This window comes from Molothrus aeneus, chromosome 4, assembly GCF_037042795.1.
Source record: "Molothrus aeneus isolate 106 chromosome 4, BPBGC_Maene_1.0, whole genome shotgun sequence".
Taxonomy (NCBI): Eukaryota; Metazoa; Chordata; class Aves; order Passeriformes; family Icteridae; genus Molothrus; species Molothrus aeneus.
Genome location: NC_089649.1, coordinates 30,252,510 through 30,278,987, shown reverse-complemented (window position 1 = coordinate 30,278,987; position 26,478 = coordinate 30,252,510). Strand labels below are relative to the sequence as shown.

At 41.3% G+C, this 26,478-nt stretch overlaps 1 protein-coding gene across 1 annotated transcript in view; it reads right to left on the bottom strand.

Moving 5' to 3' along the window:
- MND1 (meiotic nuclear divisions 1) overlaps positions 1 to 21,704 on the bottom strand; it is a 41,303-nt gene extending 19,599 nt beyond the window's left edge. Inside the window, exons 1-4 of the mRNA XM_066549028.1 lie at positions 21,650 to 21,704; positions 19,480 to 19,545; positions 18,623 to 18,680; positions 16,864 to 17,012 (exon numbers count right to left, since the gene is read on the bottom strand). Coding sequence (XP_066405125.1) covers positions 16,864 to 17,012; positions 18,623 to 18,680; positions 19,480 to 19,545; positions 21,650 to 21,652 — 276 coding nt within the window. The 5' untranslated portion in view covers positions 21,653 to 21,704. The remainder of the gene's footprint in view (positions 1 to 16,863; positions 17,013 to 18,622; positions 18,681 to 19,479; positions 19,546 to 21,649) is intronic.
- Between the last annotated feature and the right edge of the window lie 4,774 nt (positions 21,705 to 26,478).

Here is a 26,478-nt window from a genome sequence, read left to right as displayed (position 1 = left end):
TGGCATCTCTATGTAAAGGACCCCCTAACATGGAGGCTTTGGATCTGATGATTTCCTTTGGTCCTTTTCCAGCTGCCCCTATTCAACGGAAGCAGTGACAAAAGCTGCAGCAGCTCCACCTGCTCAGCTGTGGATACCGGTGTTCCCAAAGTCTGGTATGCCACTGGCACAGCCCCAAACCCTTTAACATGCTGATGAACAGAAGCCTCTGTTCAAAGGCATGCAAAGCTGTGGCCCCCTTTTACTGTGTGGCCCTTGCACTGCCAGACCTCACAGAAATCTCTTCCTTCAAGCCCAAGGCAGAGGAATCTCACAGGGCTGGTGTGAATAATCCTTCCATTTTTCTGTTACATCAGGAGAAATAATTTGCCAAGAGAGAGCTCTCTCCATTAACCTGCCACCCATCTTGAACCAGGCCTTTCCAGTTCAGTTGGCAGTTTTCCAGAGATACTTTGGAAACTCTTAAGCTGAGCAGGACTATGACTGGACCCTCAGGGACACCATACTCAGCATCAGACAAAGCACCTTGAAATATTAAATGAGATGAACAAGAATGAAAAAAAAAATTCTAATAAAACACAGTTACTGCATTGAAACCAACACAAAAGAGGAAAAAAAGAAACAATAGCATGCGTTTTGAGTACCCTTTGTTTTAGTTTTAAAACTAAAGCACTAATCAGTATACCAATATATCACACTAACTGTGAAAAGAACAGCTGTCAGAGCTGAGCTTTAACTCTGCTCTACCCCAAGATTCCCCCACAGGAGTCCTCCACTTCTACATTCCCCTTCTCACTGAGGATCCCACTGAGTGCAAAAGCATTCCCAGATATTTCTTGCAATCTCCAGCCTTGATAATTTATCATATCACTATCATAACCATATCACTAAAATTGTGCAGCTGATATAAATACATTCATGCAATACAAACTGCACTCCTTTGGAGGTACAATCACTTCTCAATTTCAATTTAAACTAATGTTTGGTCCGTATTTTCAGAATACTAAATGTAAATGTATGATAATATCAGGCAGAGCGAACTGCCAAGTCCTGAAGATCAGTCATAACAGTAAAAAGAAACTCCATACTGGCGGTCCATAAAGATTATGATACAGCCCAACTGCAGCTCACTGCGTTTAGTGGTTCCTTTCACAGCTTGATCTAAAAAAATAATTATTCTGTGTTCATGCATGTGTGAGCATGCATACAGACAAAAAGTCTCCTTTCTAAAAGAATGCTTTAGTTTTCTTCAATTTATATAGGAACTTTACTAATGGTAAAACATAATTTGAGGAAAACTATGTCCAGCTGTTTACCTGCTGCTCTCATGCAAGAAACCACAGAGGCAGCATGGGTTTCACTATGTGGCTTGAAGTACACCAACATCTTAATTTCGGTGGATAGTCAAAGAGTACTCCTTCCAGGCTTTCCACAAAATTCTTACAAGAGTAGGTGTGTTAGTCCCCACATCATGCCCTATCAAACAGAGATATACAGTTCAGAAGGGGCTAAGTACTTACCCTCTTCAGTGATGCAGTTTGCACTTCACTAAGTCCAGGGAACACAAACCCCAGAGCAAGTCATTTGGCATCTCTGAATGAAGGATTTTTCTGGAGCAAAACCCACAGAGGACATAGAGAAGCCAAGGAGCTTAGCTAGACCCTTATACTGCAAGTGCAAAGAAGCCAATGCTCTCTGCAAGAGAGGTCATAAAGATGTCACTTTCTCTGGGGTTTTTTTCATACTCATTAAGTTCTTAAGGAATATTTCTGCTTTCTCTAAAATAGATGTACAGGAGGAGCTCTCAATGAGTGCAAATCATAAAAGCCAGTTTCCAGCATGGAAGCACCCAATAAGGCATCTTATCATTTTCTTGATCCTCTGTATGCCACATCATTTACTAATGCAAGAAACACTAATGACAAACTATGGGAGATAAAGGAATTTCTTAAATTCTGTCGTACACAACATGCAAGTTTACTGTGACATGAGGTTAGAAGACCTTCCTTTGCCTAAAAGCAAAGATGATTTTTACGTAATCTTATTTAAGATATTGCCTTCTTAACTCACAGATTTTAATTGCTTGGGTATTTTCTGATTTTTAAATTATTCTTTTATTATTATTACACATAACAAAAAAATTTATGAAATAAATTGACACCTCAGCTCTTTATGCATTATTTTGAAGTCATGGTGGTTATCCTCTATAACAAATAAATCTGAGGATACAGAAAGGAAGAGCAGAAGGAGACAAGATATAGAAAAAACCCTAACAGAGGACAAGGATTCAAAGGGTGAGGAACAGATGCCCAGGGTTTGTAAAAAGAATCTATGACTATGAGAGAAGCAGAAAGGCTTGGATAGAGAGGTGGGAACACAGCTGAAAATAACTATAATGAAAGAAGGAAAGACAGCAAGGATAAAGGAGTCAGAGGAAGGAAGGATACACATGATACAATACTTAATTGAAAGGCCAGTGCAAATGGCAAATGACAGTTTATAGGGCATTAAAAAGAAAAAAAAAAGCAGAATATGCAAACATTGTGTATGTATGATAGCAGACGACCATATCTGGACAAATACAGTGACTTACTTTCCCACTCACCAGCTGTAGAAAAGCCTGATTGCAAAGAAGCACAGTAGCAAATGGAATATTTCAATCCTTGGAGCAACTTTTTAGGGGAACTGGCAAACAATTTCTCAAGGAACATTAACCACTCTGAGAAATCTAACTCCTGCCAAAAGCAGAGAGACCAGTCCAGAGATAAAGATACTGTGTGCCCTCTATGTTTCTTGAGAGACATGTCTGGGCTGACACAGGAACAACCTTCTGCCACAAGTGTTAACAGACCAGCTGTGGAGAAGAAGTACAGAGAGACTCTACTCCAGTACAAAGTTTCATGTCTCTTCTATCTGACTGCTCTGAATCAGCACATGAGTAAGCAAGATGCAAGAAAGCAGCAAAAACATTATCTAGAGGAACGAAAATGGAGAGGAGACTAAATAATTCAAAATTAAGAAGTTAAAAATGTTCTCCACAAGAGCATTTTCATGTTTTCAAAACACAGTGGGAGCCTGCAAGAAGACAGTTTAATGAAGAAAGTAACTAGCATCTATAAAACAGGAGAGCTGGGGAACAATTTCTTTAGTTTACAGACCAGTGTGATCAATGAAATGGCCACTAGCCTTAGACACTGATACAATCCAAAGTTCCCCTCAAAATCCCCAAAGGGAAAAATCATTCAAAGGGATGATTTTTCCTACTCTGCAAAGGCATCACAATGTTTAGCTAGACATGTGTGTGCAGCAGTTTGGGTGTGCAAAGTGCTGTGTGCTGGTGATAACCACCAGTTCCATCAGGGAACTTGGGGTCTGGTTTGTATCAAAGAACACAGATTAGACATACTCACATCATTTATAATCTAGTATGAACACATTAATACCAGGGCTCCACTTCAGCAAGCCACTGATGTACATTTGGAAGAGGAATGTTTAACCCCAATGAACAAGGGCAGTAGGTTTCAGTTCCAGTCTTTCTCAAAACCTGCTTGATAAACTTATATTCTAGAATAAAAAACTACTTTTTTTTTCTCCAGCACAAGTTTTTGTTGGTCCTATGCCATCTGATTCCCTGTTTTTAACCACTCTAACCACCAGTATCCCACCAAACATGTAGCTTGTCTCACCAGCATATTAAAATATCTGCAAACCCAGCATAAGCCATGCAAACCCAGCCCCTGAGTATGTTCACTGGCCAAGAATCAAGCCAAGGTCTCACATGCTAACCACCAAGAGTGCTCACAGCTGTTAACTCACTATCATTATGGTCTGAAAAAGAAATATCATCTGTTTGGGTTTTCTTTCCGCCAAACACTCAAGCAAAAATGGTATTCAAAACTACTGCTCTTGTGAGCTCCATTCACTGTGGCACTACAGAAGAATTAAAGACATCAATTTTTTAATCATTTCTAACTTGTAAAGTTATTTGCTTTGGGTTTGAAGCTCACTGTGCCTTGTTTCAGGCTAAAGGCAAGGCTAGTTGTCTTTTGGTTAAATGAAAGCAGTTCAAGAGGTTTAGGGTAACATTAAGCAGTAGATAGGGTATTTCTTTTCTATGGGAAAACTAACTCACAACTGAAAACTTAAGTAGAATTGACAGAAGGTATGGCAAGAAAGTACTTCAAAGCATTCCTCTAGATTTTAAAGAAAGATAGAAAAAATTGAAGCTAAAAACAGACTAATAATATATAGAGGGGAAAAATGCAAAGATCAACAGCCAAAGAACAATCTGAACATATTGAAAACAGACCTTTGTGTTAAAAGAAAGGCAGAGAACATTACTAAAAGAAATCACTTAACAATTACTGTTGACTAAAACTTAGAGGAAGGAAAATCCCAAAGGGCAGCACACTGAAAGGCAGAACTGCTTTCTTAAGTACTACACGAAGCAAGCATACAGCTCCTCCTTTTACACACACAGTCACAAATCCATGCTTCCCAGAGTTTCCAAATACATGTAAGCAAACTTTGCAGCCAGCTAATCATGGTCACAGCAGCATGGAGAGCCCTCCTGTGACCTGCAGTACTGTAGCCTCTGCTCTGATCCCAGGATGTCCCGTATCACTCATGAAATGCCATTTCTCCATATAACCCACCCACTGAACTGAACTACAGCAGGAGCAGCCACCAGGTCCACTGGGGCCTCAGTCAGGCATGTGATAAATATCCCATTAAACTCTCAGTGAGGCACAAACAGCAAACATACACTCGCTACATAAATACAACTAAGATCTATTTTTTTCCTTATCTTTTAACATTTGTGAAAGGAAGAGAAAGCAGCATGCAAGGTTTTACCCTGAGCCACTCCAAGTCATTTCAGCAATATGAAGTAGGGACCTGTATTTGGTGGAACATAGAAAGAGCAAGTAGGACTCTGCAACAGTTCAGGAAATAGAAGGAAGAACAAGAGTAGAGATAAAGCAAGATCAAGTAGAATTTTTAACTCATAAACTGAAGAAGAAAGAAGATTTTTTCAGCAAGAAGATATCATAAAATGAGAGGAAAACAGACTGTCGAAAAAAAGAATGGAAGAGTTAGGGCCCACCACATTTCTGTATTCATAAAAATTTTGTTTTTAAATACTGAAATATAGGTATATTGGAAAAATGTTCAAGAACTCTCTTCTCTTTATGCATGATATAAATTTTACCATAAGAAGAGTTTTAATGCAATCTTTGAAAGAGTCAGTTCAAAAACTTGGGAGAGAATAGGAATAAACTTGATTTTCTGGAGAAAAATAATCACATAATTGGTCAGGTTGGAAGGGACCACAGTGGATCATCTGGTTCAATGTCCCTGTTCAAGCAGGGCACACTGCACAGGATTGTGTCCAGATTGTTCTTGAATATCTTCAGTGGCGGAGACTCCACAACCCCTCTGGGCAACCTGTGCGGGTGCCCGGTCACCTGTACAGTGAGTGACCTTATCCCTCATTTCAGGTAGAACTTCCTGTGCATTAGTTTCTGCCCACTGCCTCTTGTCCTGTTGCTTTGCACCACCAAAAAGAGCCTCGATCCATCCTCTTGATGGCCACTTTTTTGATATTTATACACATTAAGGAGGTCCCCTGTCAGTCACCTCTTCTTGAGGCTGAACAAGCCTGGCTCCTGCAGCCTTTCCTCATAGGAGAGATTCTCCAGACCCTCGACCAACTTAGTAGTTCTTCACTGGACCCCTCCAGGAGCTCCATGTCTCTCTTCTACTGTGGAACTCAGAACCAGACACAGACCTTCAAATGTGGCCTCACCAGGACTGAGCAGAGGGACAGTACCACTTCCCGTAACCTGCTTTTTCTAATGCACTCCCAGAAAACCACTGGCCTTCTTGGCCACCCTGGCTGGCTCACAGCACACAGCTGGCTCAGGGACAGCTTGCTGTCCACCAAGTTCTCTGGGTCCTTCTCTGCTGAGTTGCCTTCCAGCAGGTCAGCCCCTAGCCTGATGCATGCTGTTTTTTCTCCCTGAGTGTGGGACCCTGCATTTGTCCCTGTTGAATTTCAGAAGGTGGCCAGATGTAATTTTAGATGGGACTTGGCCTTTCAAGTTTCATTTCTACTTCTCCTGACCACCTCTCAATATTCACTCCAAGTGGCCTGGCCTTCTGTTTCCTGGTAACTTTTTGCTTTTGCTTGAGTAATGACAGCAGTTGTTTATTTATCCATGGTGGTTTGTTTCTTGTGCCCTTGGCCTGACTTCTTTCTCATAAGGATGCCTCATTTTCAAGCCTGGAGGAAGTGAGCCTTGATCATCCACCAACTCTCCTGGCCCGCTCTTCCCTGCAGAGCCTGGTTCCCATGGGATTCTTCCAAGAATATCCCTAAAGAGGCTAAAGTGATTTCACCTAAACTCCATGGTCATCATCTTGCCTGCTGTCCTGCTACCTCTTCATCCAACACTGAACTCTACAATCTTGTGGTCACTACAGCCAAGGCTGCCCCCAACCTTCACATCCCAACAAGACTTCCTTGTTGGTTACTGTGAGGTCAGTCAGCACATCATTCCTTGTGAGATCCTCCACGATCTGTGGCAGGAAGTTATTGTCAATGCTTTCCAGGAACCTCCTGGACTGACTGAGTATTGCTGTACAGCTTCTCCAGCAGATGTCAGAGGGCTTAAAAGTTCCCCACAAGAACCAAGGCCAGTGACTTTCAAACTTGCTGCTAATTGCCTGTAGAAGGCCTCATCCCCCTCCTCCTCTTGATCAGGCAGCCTGCAGCACATACCCACAACAGGGTCACTCTTTCCACTCTGCTCTTTTATCCTGACCCATAAGCTCTTGACTCCCTCATCATGCTCATTAAGACAGAGCTGAATACTTTCCCCCATAACACATCATATTTGCCATTAAATTAAAGGATAGTACAGTGATTATTTAAAGTAAATAACACTTGCTCCAAAACATCATAGTATTAATCCTGCCAATGTGTAAGTTCTGTCTTTTTTAAGAGGGACTGAAGAGATAACAAGTGTGAATTTTTAAGTTTAGCACTATAAATATGTCAGTGATTAAAAAAAAGTATCTGACAGTCATGCTAAGTAAGTGAAGGTTTTTTTTCAGGGGACTAAACTGAAAAAATACCTGACTCTCCATACAACTGTTTGACAAAACACTACAAACACTCTCAAAAACTAGCAATTCTTAAGTTAGATCTCTGCACTCATAAATATTTCTATGTTTTGCTAGAGTATCCATGTGGGAAAAACTGATTTAAGTGCCCCTCCCACAAACACAATTCATTTTACATTTCAAGATAAAATTTAGGCCTATAATCCTGATTTACTTAACATGCTAACAGATGAGAGTAAGCTGAAATATCATACAGTAAATTAGTCATGGCTCTGTTCTCAGGCCATGTTGAATATGAGTATTTGATTTTTTTCTGGCAAATAAAATAAAATGTGGGGTATTCAGAAGAAACAAATGAGAAATTCCCCCTCCATAGGAACCTTCACCCATCCACATGAAGGTTCAAATGTACAAACCTGATATTGTTACCTGCAATTATTTTAAAAGTATTACCATACAGCAAATCCCTCTACATTAAACGTATTTTAATGCAATTATTTTCCATCTTTTTAGATTTGCCATAATAATTAAGTTAATTTAGAGAAAATGTCTTGCCAAGAGCTTTTGGTTTTGCTTCATTCATTTGCAACACCATTTGATAAGTAGTGGTTATGCAACAAAAAGTAACTGCTCGAGGCCAACCTCCTTAAAAGACAGAAGGTGAAAGAAACAGTTGTGCAGGCTCAATGAAAGAACTGAATTTCTGTGGCTGCTTTCAGAGTTGGCGTAATTGGCACGACCTGAGGGACAGATGGCTGTCTACTCAGATACAAATATCAAGTACACCCCAATCAACCTAAAAAAACTCCAAACCAACAAAAAACAGCTGAAACACCTCATTCAACACTGTTTCACAAATGCAAGCAATCTAATAAGGAAAGCTGAAAGAACTTCAAAAGACATTCACATGACTGACAGAACTACAGAAAATTTTCATACCTGGACATGAAGGATATGCTTGTTACTGAACATTAGGGTATTTAATAAGCCTACAAAGTCCAAGGTGGTAGTTAATAGGCCTGTTCAAGACAGGAAGAACATAGAAAGATCTTTTCCCTTGGAAAGAAAGGGAGAGGATGAAGAGAAGTTTCAATTTTTCTCTGAAGGGTTTTTAAAGATTGCTATCCAAAGCAGCTGGAGCATACACTGACAATGCCTTCAGGGACTATGTAGAGACAGGCACAAGTTAAAACACCATATTCATGCAATATTCCCCGAGCTCTCATTCTGCTTAAAGACTTTAGAAACAAAATCAAACTTTATTCCACAAACTTCTAGAAATGCCCAAATTCTACACTGAGATATTATCAGTAAAATAATAAACCTCAGTAAAATACATCTATCAAACTTCAGAGTTTTGACAGCAGTTCTACATACTAACTCTTAATGCCAATTTTGTCATTTTTAAATAATGCTTAGACAGATCACCCAGTCATCGCCAGTTCTTGATACAAAGAAGAGTCTTTCCATGTGTTCAAAAATAATGAGCTGTTTGGCTGTGACAAGAAAGAGGCTTCCTCTAAAGCCTCCCTGCATCAAAATAACACATTTTGGTCTTATACTCTGAGTTTTTTGTTTAGTTTTTCTTTCATTTTATTCCTTTCAGAAGAGGAAAATTCTATGGAGTGAGACTTCTATAATTGCTTGCTGGTAGCTCATTTCTGCATGCATGTTAATTTTCTAAAATAAAATATGCTATATTAATTGAATTAAAAGATTTTAAGGTGAAAGTCGAAGTTTACATTAAATAGGACTACAATTCAGTGTCTCCATCAAATCCAGCTCTGAAAGTAGTACTGGCTGCCTATCATTAGGCTGGAAGCTTCTGGCCTTACAGTACAGGCAAATTTCCAGACAGCACAAACCATTTAAGCCTTTAAAGTTTCTTGGGATGCTGGTTATCTGCTGATCTGCTGAATGGTCATTCCCACCTGCCATGCTGACCATGGGGCACATGGAGATGTGCAGGGCTGTGTCTCTGCCAGACCTGACTGGGCTTCTACAGTGAGAGCCCTGTTTTTACTTCCAGTTTCTTTTCATTTCAGATTAACAATTTCACTGCAGTGCCAGGAATGGAGCTAGCAGCCACAGTGCAAACCTCTTCAAAAAGGTAAACTGTGTAATGATATTACTTAAAAAATTCTGTGTCACACACAAACCTGTTTGAAAAACCTAGTGGTTTTCCTGCATCAGAATAAATATCTATATATCCTTTTTAATGTAGTAGGAATCTTCCTTCAAACCTACATAAAAATTTTTAGAGTTATTACAGAGACAGTTTTAAAAAAAATTGCTCTTAAATCATGCCAATTTTACCTTATGCTCATCAAGAAGGAAGGAAAGGAAAACCTACACTTCACAGTTGCCATCAAGTTAGTTATATATTAACAGTAAAAGGAAAAGCATGAAATTCAACTAATGAACACCAAATTATGAAGTTGCTTAATTCCAACAGAAGCCTCCAGAGCACTGTATTTTTAGAAATCTGCCATGACAGCAGTAAGTAAGCATACCCTCCAGGGCTTTGTAGAATGCCATAAAACATAATTCCAGAAGGCTCTAATAAGCTACAGCATTAGAAGAGTTCTCTGATGGACATTTTAGGACATAGTAAATGCACAATCATTTTAAGATATCACCATTTTTCAAGTGCAAGATGCAGAAGTAACAAAAATTGTGGACTATTCTAATAAAATTTTATTAGCATTTTCCAGGGTACTAATAGAGGGAATAAGCCTTACAGGATCAATGAACAAATGGGCATAGATGTAATCAACATATTGACAATGTTTAAATTATGCAAATTCGCAGCCTCTTGCCCTTATTGCTACAGCTCCCCCTGGATGGTTTGAAGCGAGTTAGTCACACCATACCAGCTCTGCAATAGGTCATGTCTTTATGAGTCTAGTCCTTCAGCTCAAATAAAATGTACAGGTCAGTGAAAGACAGAAGGCTGAACATGGGAAGGGTCACAAATTGCCTCTGTTGGGAGAGCAATTACTATGCAAGAGAAATAAAAAAAGTGAGCCAGCACAGAATGGAATCACCCAGCTCACTGGGGCTGCAGACTATCCAAATGGTCAGGAAAATCCAAGGAATAACTTACTAACTAACTAAATAAGTAAGTAGAAAGCTAAATGACACATCCTCAAATAAGAGGGGAAAAAAGGAGGCCTAGCATGCATATGGGAAGACTACTCTAACAGCTTAGTCAGCACACTGGGATCCTGACTACATATTACAGAATAATAGAATGGTAAGGGTTGGAAGGGATCATAAAGACCATCCAGTCCCAACTACCTCTGCCATGGGCAGGGACACATTCCACTAGACCACACTGCTCAAGGCCTTATAATGGCATTAAAAGAAAGACCTCTTCAGCCATCAGAATTTTACTTTTCCTGGAAAGGAACAATTTATTGCATTTTCTGCCACCTAATAAAATTAAATTGTAAGCACACATATGTCTAAATTACTGAATGAGAAAAATGTCTAAATAAGTAATTCCTAGCATAAGTCACACACATTAGTTCTGACTTCTGGTTCTGCAAATGTACTTCTCTAGTTTAGAGGACAATTCTTTAACCATACTATCTACTACCTAAAATTAATAAAACATATATGAAAAAGATAGTGCTAAGCTTTCTAAATGTATTACAGCAAAGCTTCAGATCATGATAAACCTTAAGACATTTTATGCCCACAAGTCCTTGTTTTTCAATAAATAGACAAAGAATTTTTAAAAACACACTGAATACAGCTTTTCAATGGATAATGTAAAAATATTACACTGCAAAAATAAACTGTTCTATTGAAAGCATTAAGCCATGGATTCCAAAGGATTCCATGTACCTCTAGGAATAGCTCATCACTGCTGAGAGGCAAAAAAACCGAAAACAGTGAGACCCTGCATTCAGAACTATCAAAGGCTGAAAACTGCAATAGTGACCCGAGGTGTGTGAGGAGCTCTGCTAAGAGATGATGCCATGTACCATCTGCTGAGGACATTTCTACAAAGCAATGCCAAAAGCTTGCTCCACAGAACTAGGTCCCACAGGCTCTCCCTGCTGATGCAAAGCTCCATCTGGGACACAAAACTTGTCCAGTATCTACAGCAGCATCACCCGACTTCAAGCACCATCAGGCCTGCTACTCCTCACTGCACATCTGTCATCTCCAGGGATTTGTACCTCAGTTCAGGATTGGTTACTTTTAGCCAGCCACTGCTGAGCACTTGTATTTAACTGCAGTCCAGGATCAACCTCCAAATCATGTGGAAATACCCCAACAATTGAGTCAATGGGATGAAGGAGGAGGCTGCTCACACTGGAACAATGAGGACAGCAGAAGTTTCCTGAGCTTCAGTCAGTGGTCTCAAGCAGACTTATTCAGCAACTTTCCAGACACAGTATTTAAGGAGGAAAAATATATGTAAAAGGATAGAAATAAACCAAGCTGCATCTTGAAAGAACTTTCTGATGGTTGAAACTCAAAATTTTTTTGTGTGCATTCTAAATAAACAAAGTTCTGTTCTTTTACTTATGTTGTCAGATATCTTCAGGAGGCTTCAAGCCAGATTACTCACAATATTTTTTTCCATTAACTATTTTCAAACAATGTGCTTTCCTAACATAAGCATTTCCTAATACAACATTCCCTTCATTTTTTTTTACTAAAATAAATTCTTTCACTTTTCATATTTCAATGCTCATTAGTACAAACAATTTAATACATATGAAGTCACTTGATTTCAACAAGTTCATTCCTGCCTGGGGGGTGGGGTTTGTTGTTTTTTTTTTCTTTTTTTCCAAACTAGCTGGCAAATGTGAGTCAGGATGTACCCAGTACAAATTCTCCGCTTGGTTCAATATATGAGTCATGGGAAGCGAAAATCCCTCCTTTTACCAGCCCTAGGGCAGGGATTTAAGGAATGAAACATCAACTAATCTTTTCTACCTTAACTAACAGTGGCCCAATGCAACACTTAGTGGGAGAAAAACATTGCCAGCAACTCTCAAGTCTCTTGGTCATGAGTATGTTGAAGCAAGCACAGGGAACAGCACAAAATGTCCATCCTGTATCCTGCTCTAAAAAGATTCTGTTCCATCTCCGTTGCAGTTCAAGGTGACACCATTTTGCTCTTAGCTGGAAGAGCAGCTCTAACAATTTTGGCTGTTAAACTTTCCCTTGTAAAAGCCTCAGAATACAAAAAGATTAACCCGCAAGAGAGCAACACCATGAGAAATGAGACAAATAACAACACAGTAAAATGAACAGTTTTAAATGGAACAGTGAAATGAACACCACCACACTGAGGAAAGAAACTAACTAATTGTTTTCCCAAGCTACTAGACTACACTGCCAATAGTACTGTCAATAGTTACACTAACAACTACAACATCTTTGAAGTGCTTGATATTTCAGGTCCCTCTCAGCACAGATTCAAGTGTTTTGCCCAAGACACAGATGAAAAAAATGAAAGAAAATCTAAGCTGAATCTGTTTATACTAAGGCTACATCAGAAAGATTTATCTTTTCCTCACTCACAACTGTTACACCAAGAATAAACATCTTGTTTTGTCAAACTATAACTGATCCTAGGTAACTCCAGGCTACTAAATCCAACAGACAGAAAAATATTAGAAGAAGATCACATTATTTCACCTTTTCTTAGGGAAGGAAGACAAACCCCCCAGTAAAGCTTCAAAAGTTCTCTTTACAAGCAAGGCTGCATTAAAATTTTCTCCATTTATAAACATTGTTAAAACATTATTTCTCAGTCCACACCCTTGCTCTTCTTTCACCATCTCACACCTGTACCCAACTTAAGCAAATGCAACTTCCACATGCTAACAAAACAAATGTGTGTATAAACCCACCTCCCCAAAATGCAGCTTCCAACATATTTCCAGTGGTCGTCTTCACAGATGCATAAGCATAACCAAGAGGTGAAGAATAAGCACCTGACAGAAGGCACAAACCTTTAGGAGCAGCCATGCCACTGCAAAACAAATCAATACAAAATCCAAAGGGACCTACTGAGCAATTCTCACTGTGGGAGCTATCGGAGGAAATAGTTCTAGCAGATGCTACACAAACTAAAGACATTTGCTATCCTTGCTTTTCAGAAAAACAGGAAGAGGCCCAAGCAGGCCTCTAACTTGGGGTTAGAGGGCACCACCAAGATACTAATTAGATCTGCACAAGATCTGCCTCAGGGATTAGTGCCCCTCTCCAAACACCTGCCTCCACAAAAGCGAGCCAAAAGATGGGGTCAGGCAGGGAAGCTGTCAAAAGAAACTTTAGCATTGTTTTTAACTGTGCTGTGTAACAACAATCTCTGCACACCGATCATGTAATAAATCCTTCCTGGAAAAAGTCTGGTGTATACAGAACCCCTGTGAAGTGCAGCTTAAAACATCCAGACAAAACTGGCTTGATCTTCATTATGAATACCAAGCCAGACTTCTTTGCTTCTGCATCTCCAAGATGGGATGTGGCTTAATAATCACTAAAAAATCTGAAACAAAAAAAAAAGTTTCAAGAACAGCTCCTTAAACAGCCTACCACAATCTCAAGTTCCGTAAAATGCAGAATGCTATGAGCAACCTGGCTGTAACATTCTGAAGTACCAACATATGCAGGCAAAAGGTCCTGTAGCACGCCCAACTCGTCAAACATAAGCCTCAGTGCTGTGAATTAGTAGGGGAATTTACATCATGAAGAAGCCTGTTCTGTTCCTCCACATTATTTCCAAATGACAATTTAGCACTTGGGATCCCTCTTTCCCTTGACTATTTACCCATGCCCTCAGGAAACAAAGATAATGCCTCCTGGGAAAAAGCCTTAATTGCAGCATGAACTGAACTGCTGGATTTTTAAACATGCTTTAAGTAAGGCAGCCTGATTCTGGCTTTTAACTGCTACACAGAGACCCACTCATGTAGTTAACAATCAATGTGGACAAGACACAGAGAGAAAACACATCTCTCAGCATGCCACGAGCTCTATATGGGAATGATCAAAGACAAGCAACATGCAACAGAAATGGTACAATAGCTGACTCTTTTCCTCTGCTTTGTATGTTCTGACAAGAGGTTTTGTGATAGTCAGTGACTAGATTTAGAAGTCCTTAAGAAAATCTGTATGCGTGCACATCAAGAAGAGTACAAACACCAAAAGAGCTAATTTGAACTCACAGACAGAACCTGTTATCATCTTGTAAATACGTTCAGAGAGCTTTTCATTGAAAATGTCACCTTTCCACTGTGTCAACAGAGAAGTTATTTTCAGCTAGTGAAAATGCTTTTCCCTGAAATGCTGAAACATTTCCAGTCTCATCAGAAAAGCAAGGTAATGAAGAGAAGTACTTTTGTAGACTCATACCATCATCTAAAGAAAGCCCTCATACCAACAAGCCCAAATGACAGGGGCAGGGCTTGGTTTGCAAGTAAGGTTCTGGTAACAAAACTGTTTCTGGAACAGTTTTATATTGCAGAATTGTTCATATCAGAATAGTATATTTCTACATAGAAATAGCATCACAAATCAGTAACTACATGCCTATTACACTTTCATAATAATAGATGTGTAGATGTGTTTGTTTAAGTGAAAGTACATTTAAAGAAGTTCAGCATATTTTTGTAGGCAATTCCTGGATATTTACCATGGAGCACATTAAGCCATTGTAGGCAATTCCTGGATATTTACCATGGAGCGTATTCTGCAAGACATTCCAAGAAGATATTCATCAGGGTATGCCAGAGACCTGCTTGACCAATTATGTTCAAAATTCACAATGGGACTAGGCCCAAGGGCAAGGACAACAAATACAATTCCTTCTTTCAGCTGCTTGGCTATAATATGGAGCATGAGCAACAACAAAAAGGATCCAAGAGCAAATCATTTGCATTTGACAAAACAGCGGCACCAGGGAGTGCGGTGAACAAAGCAGGAGTTTTGGAATGTATTTGTTCAGTTTTTCAGTTGGCAATTTATGTGCTGGCAGAGTAAGCAGCCTTGTCTAAAACTTGTGTGAATGTACTAATAAGTTGAGTAATTTTACAAGGAAGTCCAGTTCCAACTCAGTGCAGAGTTAAACTAATCTGTTTCAGACAAATGAAACTCCACTGGAATAAGAGCCAGTGCATTGTTACTACCAGTCTATAAAAATTAATTTAAGTCCAGTTGTGCCAGGTTAAGTCCATGCCTGAAAACAGTAAAACCATATTCAGCTAAGTCAAACTCCCTTTTCAATTCAAGACAGGGGAAAAAAGCATTTTTCTTTTGATTATTTTGATGTAACTGTATAAATACAAAGAAATAGCTGAAGTTGACAACATTGTACATAAGACAGCAATGCCTGAGATTCATTCAGAGCTATGCCTGAAGAAAATAATGGCTGTAAAAATGTTCAGATGCCACCAGTAAATCTGCATTAATTCAAATGATTCTTTGAAGAAAGAACATAATGCTGAATAATCACGGGAAGAGTTGGCAGTGCTGCAGTACAATCACACCACATAATCTCAAAAAGCTCATTTGTTCATCTTGTTACCATGTACTCCCATTGCAAATAAACTGATAAATAGATGCTTTCCCACTCCCATTAGAAGCAGAAAGAAAGACAGCTCCCAAAAAGTAGGAAGGAACCAGATGCACAGAACAGCAATGTTGCAATGAAAGATGCCCTGCTCTTCTGAAGAGGAGCCTCTCCTCCCCCTGTCCTCTGCACTGGAGAGGCCTCCTCAGGAGTGCTCTGCCCTGTTCTGGGCTCCTCAGCTGAAGAAAGACAAGCAGCTACTGAAGAGGGTCCAGCAGAGGGCTGTGGAGATAAGGAGGGGACTGGAATATCTCTCTTATGAGGAAAGGCTGAGGGAGCTGGACCAGTGCAGCCTGAAGAGACGACTTCACAGAAGACAGGGTATTTATCAATACAAATACCTTAAGGGCAGGTGTCCAGAGGATGGAGCCAGACTCTTTACAGTGAGGGCCAGCAAAAAGACAAGGGGCAACCGGCACAAACACCAAGTTTTATATAAGTAAGAGAAAAAACTTCTTTCCTTTGAGGGTGACAGAGCACTGCAACAGTGCCCAGGGAGGTCATTGACTTTCCTTCTCTGGAGATACTCCAGATCCACCTGCACGTTATCATGTGCAACCTGCTCCAGGTGAACCTGCTTTAGCAGGGAATTGGACTAGATCTCCAGAGGTCCCTTCTAACCCCAACCATTCCCTGATTCTGTGATTCATCACCAATTTGCTCTTTCCTCCTGCTAAAAGTGCAGTATGGGATTACAGAAGTGCTCACAAATTAAGCCACCAATAAAAGCAGATGAAAACACAATGGCCTAAGTGGAAACCACTGCCTCATCTACTCAGGTTATGCATTCCAGCTGTCATCACTTTTATTACCTCATGATAATACCTTATATAAAAGACACAAAAGCATGCTACCTTTGAGTCCTTAAATGATGCTTTGCATCATGACTAGCATGCTTTCAGCAGCAAGTAGACAAGAAGTTTTCTCAAGCTCCAATAAGAACCTCCAGTTTTCCTGAGGTAACAGTAAGATAATGACAATGCCCTACTATGAGTGACAGATAATTCCTACAGTAAAATCTGTGTGTGTGACATGTACATTTGTACACATGAGAGATATAAACAAAAATGACAAGGGGGTATAAGAAAAAGCAAACCTATTCAGATAAACAAGTATTTTTCATAAAACAGATTTACCTGAGACTCTAACTCCTCCAATTTACGCTTCCTGGCATGAAGAGCTTTACTTGGGAAAGCCCAGAAATAATTGGAAGTTCCAATTCTATCAGTGTCCACCATGCCATCATCAACAAGGCTCTGCAGAATCTCTTTCACTGACATCGAGGCTAATAAAAGCAAAAATGTAAAATCAGAACTGCATAGCAGCTGGACTATGGAGAATTATGAATACCACAAATCATCTGCATTGTCTGCATTGTCCTCCAGTGTCAGCTAGCTGGAAGATTTCTCAAGGACAACATGCTCAAAGCTTCACTTGAAGGGATGAATCTCTCTGAAACCAGCAGTTTGCTCCTAAATGCTGCTACTCTGCACATCTGCTACCAGATGTTTGCAAAGCACTGCTCAGAAATATTGCACAAAATACATGCATGTTACACTACAATAACATAATAAACCCATGAGAGGCACCTGAGAAGTTGTCCTGCAATCTTAATTCTAACTTGGATTAATTTAAGTTTCTTGACTGGGAGTGTAATTACGTTTCACTTTGTAAAGGAATGTATGCAGCAGCATACACTTCACAGCAGCAGAAGCACTAAAGCTATCTGTCTACAGACTCAGGAAGGACAGATCCTGATTTTAATTATAGTCACTTCCAATATAAAACATCATTTATACTCACAAGCATCAACATTTCTGAACACAACTGATCATTTCCTTTCAAACCTGTGGTATAAATCACCATTTTAAAAAAATGGTACCTGTTCAACAAAGCTAAGTAGTTATGTTCTCCTCAGGTGTTGCAGATATAAAGACTTTTGAGCTCAATTACAGGTTTTGGTACCTGATGTTCAATTTCAAGATTACAGGGGGTCCCACATCTTTTGGAAGCTATAGGCTGGATGTCAGGATGGGAGCAGGTTAGTAATTTTTCTTTTCAGAGTAACTGGGGCTTGGATTGTGTGGCTAAATGCCTTCATATGCAGAGACAGGATGAATTTGGACTACTCAAAGGTGTTAATGGCTTTAGAAACTCTAAACTCAATTTTACTGCAAATTACAACTAAACACATGCATTGACATACCAACCAAGAGAGCACCACATCTCTTCAGAAGCCCATGAATGCCTCTGTTAGCTGCTGACACAACTGAAAAACTCTGCTTTGTGATATTCACATCTGCAGTTCTCTCAGCAAGTTCATTTACTCTTGCAGTGCCACCAAGATAAGCTGGAGAAAGACAGTGGTAACTACACAAACATTATGCTTTGCCTCCCTTTTGTCAATGAGCATAGAAGGAAAACTAATAAGGAACATACAAAACAATCCAAGAGCATAGATAAATCCTCTTGGACCTAATCCTAAACCAATGGATCTCATCAGGAAGGCTTTTCTAGAAAAGACAAGCCCCTTCCATCTATAGCTGTCCAGCCATTTTTGGAGGAGAAAAGCTCAAGAGCACACTGCCCATGTATATTTGGACTAGAATTTTAAACATTTGTGATATTACAGGCAGATATATTTAATACCTGAGTGCAAACAATGATTGCATACACTGAAAGTCACTGCAAGTCAGACAGTCCAGAGCCTAAGCAAGCCCCCATCCCATGTCATTTTTAACACTACAGTCCTGCCACTGACCAGTCTCCCATTCTAGCTATATTTTCCATTATTAAAATCACAAACCTAAGATTGTAGCCAGGAAAATTTACACTGCAGGACCCGTCTCAAAAATGATTTCTTGCTCAAGAGAAATAACTTTTATAAACACTTACTAATCCCTTTTTCTTTTGGAGCAATCTTCTCTAGATCCTTCAACTGGAAGACATCTTTCTGTGCAAAATATAAAAGACATTTCAGTTCCAAATGACAGCATCATCTAAGCCTGAGTGTTTCTTACAGTAAATCAATGCCAACAAAAGCAAGTACAAAATACATTGTATGTTTTGGTTTTGCTTGGGAAATAGCCTGCATATCCCTCAATAGAACTGGAACATTCTGAGAATTAATAAAAAAAAACCTATTATTGTAACAAGCCCTTCTCTTTCCTTTGGTGATCTGAAGCCATCATATTTCATTTCAAATTAGACTATAAAGCCCTTAAATCCCAGATTAGACTGTCAGCACAGAGACACCACATTGCTCCAGTACTCAAGTGTCACAGTATTTTTTCTAAAAAGTAAAACATGGTGCATTACATGTGCCACCAATACAATTGTAGCTCAGCTTTTGGATCTCCAGGTTTCCTCTCTCCAGGGACCCTTTCCAACTCTGCTCTCAGTCTTACTAAAGCTCAGATTTCTTTCTCCTCCCATAAAATGCAGTGAGATACTTCCTAATTTCCTGCTGTCCCTTCTTATGGTAACAGACTCAAAATGAGAAGACGTCCATAAGCAGCACATGAAGAATTTAACATCACCTGTGCATCTTTATTCCTTGTCTCCCCATGGGGATGGGCCACCTCATCAGAAGTTAAACGAATGAAGTTTTGCCCCTGTAATTTTCACCCTGATGTCACAGGGCATCAGTGAAATGCCTGCCAGGATAGAGAGTCAGCTACATCCACAGTTAAGCTCCTTTTAGGACCTGTTTTCCCACCAATGTAAATGCATGACAATTGCAAGTTACTTACTGTTTCAAAAAAAATCTCCATCATACGGGCCCTCTTCTCTTCAAAACTCAGACCTTTTTTCTTGGACTAGAACAGGGAAAAAAAGAAAAAAACTAACCAAGACATTCAGTCATCAGAATTAGTATGTGCTCAGAATTCAAATCTATTTACCTGTAAGTTATATTTGACATCCTTTAAAATACCTGACCACCAAACCCAGACTTTCAGATAAACTCCTTTGCAAATAATCTCTACACTAAGCTCATCTATTAAATGGAGGGACCTACCTTTAAGTTTGGAGCCAGCCATTCACATAACCCAACCCCACTCCAGCCTCAATGCTCCTTGACACATACCAATCCCAAAAGATGTATTTATACCAAACTCACACAAATTTTAATAACTCTTACAAAGATAAAGAGTACCTTCTGTTTGGTTTAGGGTTTTTTTAATTGCTTTCTATCTTGTGATATGCAGACAGTAGTGTGACCTGTAGGCCGTTCGGGTTTTTTTTAAGGTGCTAAAGAACATTTTAAGGTATGCCCTTCTTCAAAGGTCCAAACCAACTTCATAACTTCAAGGTCACATTTTAGAAACCATGCTGATTTTATTTCTTTTCTCTCTGGTTGTGTGACCAAGCATTAAGTAACTTGGGTTGAGCTACAAGCAAAAGGCAGAAATAGCTATTCACAAACTGCTATCAACAACACAAAACTGAGAAACAATCTCCTCTGGTCACTTTCAGAGGTGCTATTTTGATATGCCTCTTATAAAATTAGGATATAAAATATTTCTCAGAGAATTGGGAGTTTTATTAATAGCATTTAGCATAATCCTCAACAACCCAAAAGCAGCAGCCACAATTGGAATCTGAAGTTTCCCCTTGCCCCACTCTGATTCACACACCGTGTGCAGCTACAAAAAAGGGAAAGGAGGATGGAAAGGGCCAAATAGGATGTTGGCAGAAAAAGGTCTCATTTTAAAAAACAAACAAACAAAAGGCATATTGTCACCTATAAATCAGTGGAAGTGAGTAGTCTAATAACAAGATACTGTGAGAAAGACATGGTTATGTTTCCAAGTTTCCAACAGAAAGGAGTCAACACTATTTTTACTTTTTAATAGCAGCTTCTTTTTTAAAAAGAACACGATCAGGCAGCACATAACACTTAAAAACATACACCAAAAGCAAAATGGCCAGATTGATTTACTTTTAAAAAACAAACGTAAAAGCTAGCTTATGCAGCTGCAGTAATACATAGACAGGAGCAGAAGCAATTCACTATTATATGTCACAAAGAGCACCGTTATCATTTTTTTAGGTCACCTCTCTCCTCTTTCAGCCATTGATACCCTAGGTCAGCACTGCTGCCTCCTGCGATGTCAGTATATTGCAGGATGAGAACCTGGAGCTGCCATGAACATTTAAGCAGGAGCATGAAGAGAAAGCAGACGGATTTAACTTCCACCTCCTGCTTCTCCAAGAGCCCTGAAGACGCCAGGAGCAGCAGCAGGAACAAAACGCGTTAAGTGCACGACGTGGAATGGAAGCGGCGCTTCTGGAACCATGTGCTTGTAGCTACGCCCCTCGGGCGTCAAGCTTCACACGGCCACTCCGGCAAACAGAGCAAAACAACGAAGCCAAGAGCACTCTCCTTGGAGGTTTATTGACTTTCACGTTAATTCCTACCTCACTGGCAGGCGTTCCCCACCACAAATATTAACCATACCACGAGCATCCCTTTCGCTGCCGCTCCCGCAGGCTGACGGAGGAATGCGGTGCTGTGAGCGCACCTGGGATCCGCTCTGCCCGCTCCCACCTCCCCGCAGCCAGAGGCTCAGCCTGGCCACACCTGGGCTCCCGTGTCCCGGGGGGAAGCAGCGGGCACCGTGCCCACCCCGAGCCACGGCCACGGGGCTATGGCCGCTCCTCCGGGTGCCGGCTCGTGTACATCGCTCTCCAACAACCCAAAGGCACGGCAAACGCCGTGCTGACCTGCATCCCCAGAACCGGCACCGTGGGGCCTCCCCGGAGCGGGAGCCCCGCTCCCCTCAGAGCCACCGGGGCGGGGGGACAGCGAGGCGCGGGCACCGTCACCCGCCATCACCGCGGTGGCGGCGCCCCCCGCAGCCTTTGCGGGCGCCCGGGAAGGAAAGCGGGGCGAGGCGGAGGGCGGGCGGTCCCGCTTACCATGTCGCGGGCGGGCGGCGCGGTTTGATTCCGGCGCCACCGGGCGGGAAGAGGCCGGCGGGGGGAAAGGAGGGAGAGAGGGAGGCCGGGAGGCCGCGTGCGCAGCGCCGCCTGCCGCCCGCCCCGCCCGGCCCGGCCCGCGGCCCTCACCGCCCTCACGGCGGGAACGGGGTGGTAGTGCACGGTACCGTGGTTTCGGCCGCTGTGTGCGTGGCTTTTTTTTTTTTTTTTTTTTTTTTATTATTTATTCGTTTGGTTTGGGTTTTTATTTGTTGGGTTTTTGTGGTTTGTTTTTTTTTTGGTTTTGTTTTTTTATATTGTAGAATAAAACTGAGGGCCCAAAAAAACCATGATAACCGTGGTCTAGCGCCACGCGTATTGTACTGTACGAAAGGCCTGTCACAGGAGCCACGGGATGTGGAAAAATAAAGCCCTCACTGCCCGTGGAAAGGAAGGGCCCGGCCACATGAAGCAGTTGTTCATTGTGATGACTGTTTTAGCAACTTTAATTACTGACGGCTTGCTTTAATTATTATTCGTGTTGTAAATCACTTTCCTTCAGCTGCAGCAAGTTGTGGGAAATTGCTTTGCAACAGCAGTGGCTTCATATCTGCCATACTAAGTCAAGAGTTTAAATGCAAGCAAATGAAAATGTGCAAGCTGAGATGTTAAGGCAGTTCCTGTGAATATTTTCAGTGCCTTTTGCAAGGTGACCCCTTCTCTGAAACCTGACATTCTTTTCCAATGATCCCATACCTCATTGTGTGCACCAGTGTACTACTAAAAATGAAAAGCAAATTAGAAAAGACATTTTTGATACAAAGCTTTTTGTTCTTTCTCATGTGCATCACATTTTCAGCTTGCTAACTCAGGCTGAAATCTGTTGGTACACCCCCTCATCTGCTATTGAGGGCTCGTATTCTGTCTCCCTGCCTTTCATTTCCTATGGCCAGCCCTTAAAGTTACTATATCCCCACACTCCCTGTGACAGTTCTTTTCCTCCTGTCACCCTCACCACCGCAGTCCGAGGGTCTGGGCCCCTTCCTGCTCCTTCACAGCTTGAAACAAAACCGAGCTCCGCTGTTTTTTCTGCTGCTGCCAAGGAAACGGTTGCTGCAACATTTGCAAAGTCCCCATTGCAGTGTATGTTTTCTCTGAGCAACACATATGAGTGTCAGGGTGGGTGTCAGAGCTGAACACGCTGCCTGCAGTAGAGGAAGGAAGGGTTTTCAGAGGGGCATTTATTGGAATTAACAGGCATTCACTCTTGATGTGGGCCTGAAGCAAGTACCTTGTGTCTTCTGTTCAATACTCATAAGGCAGCAGTGCTCCCATCTCCCCATTACTTGTGAAAGTAGACTGCCAGCAAACACCCAGGCGTCACCCCCAGACCAAGCCAGCACACGGCTGGAGCACACACCTGGAACTACAGCTGGAATGCATTCCTTGTTTCAGAGGTTGAATGTGATCACAGCGACTCAGAGAGCCCATCCACCTCCAAAACATGCTCTTGAGTGATATTGGGGCAAGTGGCTCTGCAGGTTTTCTCTGCCCATGGCCCCTGGGTGATGCCTTAAGATTTAGCTTTCATATTTTCCAGATTCTGTACTGCATTAGTAGATAATTCTGAACTTCATATCAAGTGTTAGAAAGTTCTCTTCACAAGTTAGTTAGACAGAACAATCCTTTTCCGGCCTGAGAACCAAGGACACTGCTGCAGCTTCGGGCCCAGAAGGTATAAACAGCAGCAAATTGAGGAGAGCAATCTGGGAGGATGGGACTTCATAACCTGAAGCTGTAATTGGATAATTAACCCCAATATGTGAATGGACCAAAAATTATAAAAGTGTGAAAACTCATGACTTGGTGTCCATCTTGGGAGGAGCCATGGCCGGGCTCTTGTAGTGCCCAAGGTGTATCCTTTGAAGGCCTTTTAGTAAATACCTACTTTATTCCTTTAACACTGTCTAGCCTCTGTTCTAGGTAGCCTCTTTAGGCATCATGTGGACAGCCAGGCTCAGCTGCCCCAAGTGCCCTGGCAGCCCTGAAGCCCTTTTACAGTGTCAGGAAAATCCACAAACACCAGAGGTTTATGTCCAAAAAGGAGACAGGGAAATCCTGCAACTTCATTCAAATAAAGGGAGAGAGTCCACTGGGGCACACACCTGCAGGGTTTTCTCTCTGGAGGTTTCAGAGGGCACAGCCTCCCTTTATCCTAAACTCCTGGCCTCATGTTGCCTCTTCCTTTCCCCATTGGCTGAGGTACTTGGAAGGTACAGCCTTCCCGAACTGCCTACCACATATCCCCCCTGGTACCTACTATTTTACCCCAAAGCTCAGAAACTCTGGCTTGCACACACCCACTTGTTTGTTTCAGGAGCCAAACTGTCTGGGCTCTGCAACAAACCTGCTGCCCAAAGTTAGTAACAGACATTAAGACCCATTTCAAACACCTTAACCCCATACCTTCACCCAGCAAATTTGTTGTAAAGACATGAGCTTTCCTCTCAATGGCCACATTGAGGTTCAATTTGCTCTGTAATAGGAGGTTCCCTAAAACCTCCCACATTTTGTAGCACCTGGTCAAAACTAATTAGTTGAAAGACCACTGGGTGAAAGAGGTCCCAAACAAAAGGGTGTATCTCAATGCTTTGTCATTTGAGGGGTGGTTTTCCTATACTGCAAGAAGTGGAATGAATGACTCCTAAAATACATAAAGGCCTGGCATTTTTAATGGGCTTCAGAATGTCTAAAGGTGGTATTTCACAAAACTGCTTGTCTTATGTTATGATTCTAGAAACAAGGCAATGGATGGAAATACAGTGTAATGGAGGCTTATAACTGTGCCTTTCTGTTAGAATATTGTTCTCATTTTCCTGTGATTTTCTTAAGCTTTAACAATTTGGGCTACATTTTCTATTCTAGGAGTCTGACTGCGATCTTTAAGTACTGGTCAAAACAGTTTTCCCCTGTTCCTGAGTTAGAGAAATACAGTGCTTTGTCACTGTAATTATGCTTGGATAAGACAAAATTTCTACTCTCCTTAATTTTGCTCTTACAATTGATTGTAGCTGAATTACAATCAGAAATTCTGTTTTGAAAGGACAATAAAGCGACGATGGCAGAAAGCTCAGCCAGTAGAGAATGAAAATTGTCCTGGTTTAATTTTGTTCCTTTCATACATATGTGCCATAGCACAGTCTTAATTACATGAGCTATTTTTTCAGAAGGGAAGAGCTCAAGTATAATATGTCAGGAAAATTAATCCACAAACACCAGAGGTTTATGACCAAAAAGGAGACAGAGGAGTCCTGCAACTTAATTCAAATAAAGGGAGAGGCCATGGGGCATTTCTCATGGGTTCTCTCAAATTTTTAGGGGATGCAGCCTTCTTTTTATCCTGATTTCCCAGACATGTTTCCCTCTCTCTTTCCCCTCTGGCTGAATTACTTGAGAGGTACAGACTCCCTGAAACACCTAATACGTAATACCCCTTCTAATGTATAACCTCTCCTCCCATTTTTCTTTTTCTTTTTGTCTCTGTTTTTTTTTCTCTAAATCCAGAGATTTAGCGTAGTCTTGAGTGAGTAACAGTCTGTGTCAATTAGTGGAATTCCTATGGAATTTATGGTTTCTCCCATTGGTTCTTTCACCTTGCTGTATCTGGCCTTATCTATGTATCAGGCCCACAGTTTGTTTGTCAAGACACCTTCTTCTCATTCCTTTCCAACAGCAGATCCGTTTATTTCTAGCAGGGTAAGACCAAGCCTTTTGAGTCCTGTGGCTGCCTCCCGCAGCACCTGTATGACTGACAGCAGTAGAGCATGGAGGACAAGGAGATGCTCACCCCTGGGGGGTGGTACCAACTTCTCTGGGGTCCAAGCAGTCTGTCATGGGCCGTGGCCACACATCAGGAAGCAATATGATCCATGAGTATCCCATACAGGCCAGTCTGCAGCATCTGCTGCCTCATTTCATCCTTGAATAAGCTTTTGGACTGTAAGCAGATGTCCTCCCTACAAACATTTAACCCTTGAGTGAAAAACCCTTGGTGAGAAATGCTAGCTGGCCCTCCCCCAAAAGTTACTGCTCCCACAGCTTTGCTAGACAGAAGTAAGCATTACGGTTATCCTCAAGGTGAGTAGCTCAAACAATAGGATTTTGGTCACAAGGCATTTCTCTGAAGGAACAAGGCATTCATGTGCCTAGCTCAGAACAAACCTGAGGGCAGAAGCCTTAAACTGCATGTAGCAATGAGCAGCAAGTGCTGGGTATCTCCTCTACTAGCACAGCTGGGGTCTGCCTAGGGAGAACATCTGTCCACAGAAATGACATTGACTGTTCCACTCCACTGAGATAGTTCAGTCTGGTCCAAATTAGGGAGCATTCACATGAACTGTCAGTAAAACTGGGGAGAGTTAACTGCAGAGCAGCCCAGCTGGATGTGAGAGAATGTCAGGCTAAGGAACAAGGAAATGTTTTTGAATGTGCAGTGGTATGTTAAGGAGTACCACTCTAAAGAGAGAAAGCCTGGCTAAGGGTGGCTGCCCGAAGTCCCTGCTCCTTTAGCTACTTTGGCCCTATTCTCCCTGACATTGTTACTCATTGGTGAGACTGGATTCTGTAGTCCTATTTACAGAACTCCTAAAAGATTCTCCTGTCTCTTTTAGGTATTTTAATAAGTACCACAAGAGGGTCAAAGAGGAAGTTGGTCATTTACTGCAGATATTTTCTGGTAAACAAAAGTGTTCTCTGGTATTAGTGTTCAGCCTGTCTGTCTGATTTTGCTCAGTGAAGAGCCTCTGCTGTAGTAATCCAGGGAACAGAAA